This window comes from Nannospalax galili, unplaced genomic scaffold (assembly GCF_000622305.1).
Source record: "Nannospalax galili isolate Female #2095 unplaced genomic scaffold, S.galili_v1.0 scaffold45, whole genome shotgun sequence".
Classification (NCBI taxonomy): Eukaryota; Metazoa; Chordata; class Mammalia; order Rodentia; family Spalacidae; genus Nannospalax; species Nannospalax galili.
In genome coordinates, this window is record NW_008355775.1 from 6,892,189 (window position 1) to 6,901,354 (window position 9,166).

The 9,166-nt window shown below is 42.1% G+C and overlaps 1 protein-coding gene across 1 annotated transcript in view; it reads left to right on the forward strand.

Moving 5' to 3' along the window:
• The window catches only part of Arsb (arylsulfatase B), a 245,499-nt gene extending 236,800 nt beyond the window's left edge, over positions 1 to 8,699 (forward strand). The window contains exon 7 of the mRNA XM_029556225.1: positions 8,496 to 8,699. Coding sequence (XP_029412085.1) covers positions 8,496 to 8,542 — 47 coding nt within the window. The 3' untranslated portion in view covers positions 8,543 to 8,699. The remainder of the gene's footprint in view (positions 1 to 8,495) is intronic.
• The last annotated feature ends 467 nt before the right edge of the window (positions 8,700 to 9,166 follow it).

Sequence of the window (9,166 nt, forward strand, 5' to 3'; positions counted from 1 at the left end):
TATGTAGACCAGGCTGGCCTTGAACTCACAGAGATCTGCCTGCCTCTGCCTCCCAAGTGCTGGGATTAAAGGTGTGCACCACCACGCCTGGCCTAGGCTCCACTTTTAAAGGCTCTGCCCCTTCAGCAGTGCTATAGACCAGGCTTCTAACCCATCAATCTTTGGGTGACTTACTCAAAAAGTACTAAAGCCCTCCCTAATGTTATAGTGTACTAGAAAGGTGCCTTTACCTCTCCTTCAGTAAAAACCAGCACAAGCATATTTTGCATTTCCTAAGCTCCTGGTGGATACGAGTCACTATGACTCCATCAGAAGCCTCCAATACTCTGCCTGAGAGCCCTACCCAGCTCTAGAGTGGATCCAGTGCTTCAAGGTCCTCATCTGGATGGTGTCAACAGCTCTTTCCCCTCATGAAAACTACACATGAACATACATTTGGGTTTTTCCACCTCTAAAATTTGGAAGAAAAGCAAAGCTTACAGGGTAAAAACCCAGTGAGCTTGTCAGACTGATTATTTGACTCCTAACTCTTAGTCTCACAGGAAGCAGAGAGAAGCAGCCTTGGTAAAAATCAGATCAGACATTTTCCTTTCTATAAACACAACCTGAAAAAATGTAAACCAGCTGAGCTGGCAGAGTCTTAGCCTGCCCCAAATGCAGGCATTTATGCTATCAAAGTTTACTTAGAGACATTTCAACTTGGGTTTCCTGTGGATCAATGGAGAAGAAAGTGCCTGGAAAAGACCTGGATGGAACTGTCTTTTATTCAGTTCAAGTATGGAGGAAACCTCATACAAAGGCCTGGGTGTGTTCCAGATTGAAATATGGCCTCCATGGCCCTGGACCCCCAGACAGATGTTAAACCTAGCTTGGTATTTCAGAGAAAGATCATGGGCAACAAGGATTTCTGTCTTCTAAATTTGCAGTGCTAGTAATTTGAAGTGTACAGCCATGGTTGCTCACACAGCCTCACCCTGACAACGAAGAATTAGTAGAACACTGTATTATTTATAGCTATGTAATTAAGGCTTTTCAGTCAGATGCTGTATTCTACAGCTATTTCTTACACAGAATATAGACTGATTGGTGCAGACACTTTCTCATGGTTCGTGGTCCAAACTGTTTGTTTGAAAGACTAAAATTCAGGAGTTTCTTGGATTCCAAGATCTATTACTTTTATATCTAACCTGTGTATGGTGGTTTAAATGAAAATGTCCCTCATAACTTCCAAGTACTTGAATACTTGTTTCCAGTTGGTGGCTCAGTTTGGGGGAGGGTTAGGAGAGGCAGCCTTGCTGGAGGAAGCCGGTCACTAGGGATGGACTTGGAGAGTCCAGTTTTTAAGCCTTGTCCCATTTCCAGTTTTTCCCTCTGCTTCCCATGCCTGCTTAATATGTGAACACTCAGGTTTCTGCTCCGGCTGCCTCCCCCCCTCCCCCCTCCTCCATGCCTCCTCCACCATGATGGACTCTATCCCTCTGGAACTGTAAGCCAAATAAACTCCTCCTTATGTAAGTTGCCTTGGTTATGGTATTTTATCATAGTAATCGAAAAGTAACTAATACACTGTGTAATATTTTTTCCACCTGACTGTCAGCACACCTTCAGGCTGATCTAGGAAGGCTTTTCTGGGCCTTGCCCACAGGAAACTTCATTAAGAACTTAGGTATGAAGCATTAATGAACAGTCGGAGGCAGGAAATGAGGAAGGGTGGAACAGTCTGGAAAAATGAAGTGAAAGTGCGGCGCACGTGAGAAACAAGAATTCCCGTCTTTACAGATACTTGAGCGCCTCTGGAAGGAAGAACTTGGGCTATTACTGGAAGGATTTGGGACCATTATCAGAAAGAATTTATAAGCTGGGAACGCCAGCATATCAAGGTTATCTGAAAACAGATGAGTAACCATTTGTTAGGGAAGCTGGAATAAAAGACTACAGTGAAAAAAACATAGCCTCCAAGAGAGGCTTGGACCTGTGTAGCAGTGGCTACTTCTGCTATTGACTCAGTCTGGACCTTTCGGAGGAGCTGTACTGCCTCAAAGGATGATCAGCCACTGGCCTGCCTTGTGCTCCCAGGTCACCCACCAACCATCATCTGTTCTCTGAGAGAGCCCAGCCAACAGCAAAGCTGTCTCTATGGCAACAGAGGCTGGGCTCTTCAGCTCAGAATTCAAGACGGTTGTATCCTTGGTGTGTTTAAGACAGGTGTATTGGCTGGGTGTGGTGGCACACACCTTTAATCCCAGCACTCTGGAGGCAGAAGCAGGCAGATCTCTGAGAGTTCAAGGCCAGCCTGGTCTATATAGTGAGTTCCAGGCCAGCTGCAGCTGCAGGGAGACCCTGTCTCAAAAATCAAAACAAGAGGAATTATTCATAGTGAGTACTTCATAATTTATTATTTTATCTATTATTTTTATTTTATGTGTATGGGTATATTGCCTGCATGTAAGTGTACCATGTTGTGCAATGCCTGTGGAAGTCAGAGAGCATCAGATCCCCTGGAACTGGAGTTACAAACAGTTGCTAACTGCCCTGTGAGTGCAGGGAATTGAACTTCCCTGAATGTGAATTTCACCTTGGAAAAAAAAAAGCTAGATAGTATTGTTTCCCAGCCTGTCCACCAAGATTAAATGGGGGAAGGAATTCTAGGTAATGATATGAAGTCTGACCAACTTTAGGATCCTAGGCCATGACCCAGTTGTGGATGCTGTCATCTGGCCTGTGGCTCTTACTGTTTAGGAGAAAGTGGAGCTTGTAGGGAGGGTTGTTGGATGGCTCTTCCCTCCCCTTTTTAAGGGCTCTTATGTGGGTATGGCCCTTTAATTGTTCTTGATTGTTAATGGTTACCCAGACTGCCACCTGAGAGTTTTAGTCTATTTTCATGTCACTTGTTTTTTCTTGTTTTAAACAAGTTTATTTAAGTAGCATTTAACATAAAGGAAAAATTACTATTTTTTTGAGTAATTTGTCCCCACTTAAAGACAGATTGTCCTTCATGTAACACTTACATACATAAAAGTTATAAAAATTGTCCTTGCTTTTACAATGATGAATGTAAAACATTAAAACTCTTCAGTTAAAGTCTACAAAGTTTTTTTTTAAACATTATATGTATGAGTGTTTTGCCTGTATGTATATAAATTACATGCATGCAATAATACCCATAGAAGTCAGAAGAAGGCGTCAGATTCCCAGGAACTGGAGTTACAAATGGTTGTTAGCCACTATGTAGGTACTGGAAACTGAACCTGGGTCCTCTGCAGAGCAGCCAGTGTTCTTAACCATTGAGCCATCTCTATAGATCTTTTAACAGTAAGAGAAATATAACTTACTGGACTATAAAGAACCAAATAAACATGCTCCATTGTAGAAGAGGAGGGTTTTCACAGAATCAGTGGTTTTCTTTATCCCATTTCCTTCTGATCCAAACCCACCATGGGCTATTTAGTCTTTTCTAAAGCGATATATATGTGTATACACCCATTAGTTTGTGCACCATAAAGGAATGGGGAAGAGAAGATAGAAAAATAGAAGAATTGCTCTGTAACAGGATGTGATGGATTTAAACAGTAGTTTTCTAATTAAGACTGTATTCTTATCTGTGGGAAGAGAGTTTTGGAATGACATGGAGAGCTGGTGTTTCAGTAGGCACCTCTTATCTGACACTGGAGCACATCAGCTGTGTCTTCAACCACCATTTACACTAGGCAGGTATGTCTTTGTCATTGATTGGCAACCCATCACACTGGAATCTGGTCTGTATCGATAAACCCTGCTCACAATAGGCTCTTGTGGTTTACTAAGTTGTGTGTGCCTCTGCACCTGCACCACAGAACCATTCTGATCTGCTACCTTTGAACTGAGGAGATCCTTGTCCTCAGTCTCTGTACCCTCCTTTGGGTTTTTGTCTGCCACGTTGTGTGCTTCTGGAATCTTCTTAACTGCCACTGCTTCACAAAAGAGGTACAAGATATCCTCAGTGCATGTTTCTCAGTTCTTGTCCCCATGGAGTTGTTTCCAGGGATAGGTTGAAGGTCCACAGTACCAGCAGCTGGCTCGAATCAGCCCCTTGGCACAGTTTTAGGCTCCCCTATAGTTTCTGAAAAGGAAAAATATTATAAGTAAAATACTCTCACCTCAGTTATTTCACTTCCAAATACCTCAAGTGGGGTTGGCAGAGCCCCCGGGGAGTCAGCAATCAGCCTGGGCATTGTTCCTCAAGAAGGACTGGAAATCCCAGGTCAGGGTTGGGCCCCCACAGGTCACCTGGTTTATATTACACTTCTTTGCAGCAGTGGATGCCATCTGTCTCCAAATTCAGTTTGTTGGAGGCTTCTATTATTTATTTCCCTTTTCCTTTACCTTTCAAAAGGAAACAAAGAGGCTGCTCTCAAGTCTAAAGAAAAAGGAATTAAACTCAACCTCATCTCTCTGCCCTGGAATAAAGAACAGGAAGAAAAAACTTTTTAAAGGGGTTCAGAGTTCTAAAACAAAGGCATGATAAATGATTAAGGAGATAAAAATGGTCATATCTTGATTTGATCATTAAACATTGTGTGTGTTATGATTTAACTATGACGTGTTTAGGTTTAGTTTATGGTGACGTGTTTAGGTTTAGTTTATGGTTTAGGTAGGCTCCTGTGTGTTAAAGATTTGGTTCCCCCAGCAGATGGTGCTGTTGAGAGCTGACTGGATCATGAGGGCACTAACTTCATAGATGGATCACCCACTATGAGTTCATAGCTGAATGGACTAGTAGGAAGTCGGGCCTGGTTGGAGGAAGCAGATCACTGGGAGAGTACCCTTGGAGGGTATATCTTGTCCAGAACACATTTTCCTTTCTCTTTTTTGGATGCCATCAGATGAGCAGTTTTCTTCTGTTGTGTCTTTCTATTGTGTTTCAGCCATGCCATAGATCAAAAAGTAATGACCCAGCCAACTGTAGTTTAAAACTATAGCGATATTCTTAGCTCCTCCATTTTGTGTAAGACCACCATCTTGGTGAGCATCCCAGACCCTACCCTGGCCCAGGGCCAGCAGTTCCAGGAAGAGCTGACCCTAGAGGAACATACCCATATAATCCTGGGAGGCTCCAGTTGAGACTTATCTGGCTTTTATGACTGCTTATCTGGCTTCTGAAACTATTTGCTTGCCCACCTACAGGAACAAACATGTGACTGCTTGTTTTTGAGTAAATTACTTGGTTCTGAGCAAATCTTGAACCAACCTATCAGAATATGGATTTTACCTGTAAAAGCTTTACTTTCCTCTGAGCAAGGGCTACATTCTCTAAATTAGCTCAGAGAGTGCAGTTGCTGACAAGCTAAAAAAATTCAGCTAATTCAGAATGTCTGGAGTCTGAGTGGCTCTTTCCAGGGGTCTTGGCACCATAACACTATGACCCTATCTTTCTTCCTTAAGTTGTTTTTCTCAGGTATTTTGACACAGCAATGAAATACTGATTAACATAATATATGCATCAAATTATCACATTGTAGCTAAAAGTATGTGCAATTATGTAATTTAAAAATTCAAAAAATTGAAGTTATAAAAGAGGAAAAGAATGAAAGAAAGAAAGAAAGAAAGAAAGGAAAGAAAGAAGAGGAAAGGAAGGAAAGGAGGGAGGGGAAGGAGGGAGGAAGGAAGGAAGGAAGGAAGGAAGGAAGGAAGGAAGGAAGGAAGGAAGGAAGGAAAGGAGAGATCTTTAGAAACCAGAGGCACCAGGGACTAAGAAAGGAAGTCCTTGAGGTTGAGCTTCTGAGTCCTCTCCAGAGTTGGTCTTTCAATAACCCCTAGGCCAGGCTGGCTGAGGAAGTCCACACTTGTTCCACATGCCCTGCAGGAACTATCCTGAGTCCAGAGGTTCTAAGCAGGGTCATCTTCCAGTTTCAATGCAGACTTTACCAGAGTGTATGATTCCAGGGCAGTGAGAATTCTGTGCGTCAGGCTCAACCTACCGCCTCCCTCACACTGGCTTTCAGTACATTCACAATATTGTACAAACATCCTAGTCGAGCTCCATATCCCATTAGACTATACATCTTTCTTTGTTTTTAACAATGGAAAAGAAGATGACCCAATGTCAGGGACCTAGGACTAGGGCCATGGTCTTGGAATGAAAGGTTCTATCCTTCATATAATCTGGTTGCTCAGAATATGAGTTAAGTGCTGGGGAAGTGGCTCAGTGACTAAGGACTTGCCTAGTATGTAATGCCTTGGGTTCAATTCCCAGCACAGTAAAGGAAGATGAAGAGGAAGAAAAAGAGAATGAAGAAGAAGGAGGAGAAGGAAGAAGAGGAAGAGGAGGAGGATTTCGGGAAAGAGGAATAATTATTTTAAAATATACACATAGGGCTGGAGAGGTGGCTCAGCAGTTAAGAGCACTGGCTGCTCTTGCAAAGGACTGATTCCCAACACCCACGTGGTGGCTGATGACTGTCTGTAACTCCAGTTCCAGGGGATCTGACACCCTCTTCTGACCTCTGTGGGCATTGCACCACACAGGTACACTTACATACAGGCAGACAATACATGCATACGCATAAAAATAATAAAATATTTTTAAAAAATCAAAATGCATACACACGCTCACCAAGTATTCAGTTGCTTTTTCTGAGAGCCATGCTTTGGGAGGATGTTGGCAAACAAGAATATGTCCATAAACAGCAGACAAGATGTGAAAGAACTTGGGACTTGACCCTTAGAAATAGAAGAATCTGGCAAAGGGGAATTCAGGACAGGTATGGGTGTTGCTTTCAAGAGTTTTAAAAGTATAGCATGTGAAAGAGATCTAATTCGCCTGCCTTCAAAGGGCAGGGCGGGATGGGAGATGCAAGCAACAGCAAGGTCAGTTTTAATAACTCAGCTAAAGCAGTAGGTGAGGACCCCTTGGCTGCTGGAGGTGTGGAGCAGGGCCACTGGCCACTTGTGCTGGCCAGAGCTAAGGCGTCCCTTTTGACTCTGTGACTCCACATGAAGGAGTTAAGGAGGTAGAGTCTGAGGTCCGTGGACCTTCCCACACCTAGCACCGTTCACACATTCCTGGGTCAAATTTGGGATCCTGGATAGAAGGGTTTCAACACATTTGATAACAAGATGCTCACACTTGAAGCTGATAGTCCTTTGTGGGCAGTTCATAGAATATCTGTGCTGTGTACTCCCCAAACTGTTGCTCACATTCTGTTGTGAAATGTTTAGTGAGTATACCCATTTTTTAAAAAAATATTTTATTATTTTTATTTTATGTATATGCGTATATTGCCTGTGTGTCGATAAGTGCACCTGTGTCATGAAATGCCTGCATGGCAGTTAACAACAACTGGTAACTCCAGTTCCAGGGAATCCAACACCCACTCATTTTTTTAAAATGAAAAAAAATTGAGCAGACTATGTCAGAGTGCAGCATATGGGGTAAGGATAAGAAGGTTTTTTCCAAGATAAACTTTCAGCTCTATTGTGTACCAGGTCAATGTAAAATGTGTGTTTTACTTATGGTTTTGCTTTTTATTTAAAAGTTAAAAGCTTCTATTTAATGCAAATCATGGAACAAAAATGTCTTGGGTCTTAGCAGTGGGTCACAGGTTGCAGGTGAGGTCATTTGGAACAGGTGATAGACTAGGCAGGCTGGACAGCACTGACCGTTTTCCTTCTTGGCTTTGTAGACTATAAACCTCATGCATGGCGTGCAGCAGATGTGCCCGTGGGGTAATTCAGTGCACTGACTTGGCAGAGAGCATAGCCCAAACCTCTGACACCTGAGAGGCAGACAAATGCGGCCTGGTTGTTTTGTTAGTCTTCCCTTCTTGCTATGGGACTGTCATGAAAATGAATTTAGGTCCCCAGAGAGAAGTCTCAAAGACAGAAAAGTAAGAATATATGCAACCCAGATCCTCATATCTTTATGCAATGACTTCATTCCTTCATCTCTTAAATCAGGGACTTATCTGTCCCTGAGACAGGGCTGTGCATGTAGCACTGGTCAGATTTCAGCCCCAGAGGCTATAATTACCAGGGAACTGCCAAGACATTCTAAAAAGAATTTTGAATGAACAAGCAGATTGTGGAGTGTAGCTTTTTGGACAGCACTGCACAAGAAGATGTCTATAGCAAGACTGAGAGATGATTATATATCTAATAAATACATAGATGATGTTTTCAAAACTAAGGCGTATTGCTGCCAGTTCTGTCCTGGCTCCTCTCCACAACACAGTGTATGAGGACGAGATCTCCTTTCATGTATCCAACATCCCTTCCTGACTCTGACATCAGCATCCTTCATCTGTTGCTTCCTATGGACAGACCTTCCTGTCTCACTAGCCATGAAGTTCTCATGGAACTGCCAGTTATGCTATCTTACTCCATCTCCTTGGCTTCAACAGTGATCCATGGAGAAGGCAATAAAAGATAAAGCTGTAGGCAAGAGCTCAATCTTTCCTATAGGCTGTTAAACTTGGAAGCCATAAATTAGAACTGTCTTTGGCTCTGTTTTCTTCCAGCCATGCAGAGGAAGACCACTGGCAAAGTGAGAGAGCAAGGAATCTGATCCATGGCGTGCTACTTGGACCAGTTCTCCTCAGAGATACATCTGAACACATAGGAAGGACGTATGTGTGTTCATGTAGGTTTTGTTTGCTTTTTCCTTTTGCTTAAGCTAGTATGGATTAGTTTTTGGAATTTGTACCTGAGAGAGTTCTTTTAGCATGTGTATAATGGAATGGGGACAGGATTCCAGTGAAAGAAATCTGTCTTCAAGACCTAGAGTCTTCTGTATTTGATGTAGCTGACTTGTCCACACATCAGTCTCTTGATTTGTACAAAATAATAATAATTAATAATAATAATAATAATATAGTTTCCAGGGTATTTGTGAGGTTTAAATGAATTTATTGTGTGAAAGTTTTTTATATAATAAAATTAGGTCTAAATGTTAAAGATAATTTCTAATCTCAAGTATCTTTCTCTTAAGAAAGGAAAAATTGTCTTCAATCTCCATTCTACCAGTCAATCTACTCTACCTAGCTCTGACCTCTATCATCATAGATTGGTCAAGAGCCTAGATTTGAATCCCAGTATTGCTAGCTAGTAAATGATTTAATGCAAATTATATAATTCTTCTCAGCTGCAGTGTTAGCCTTAAAAAAGGGACCTTTTCAAAATTTCAGAGAGT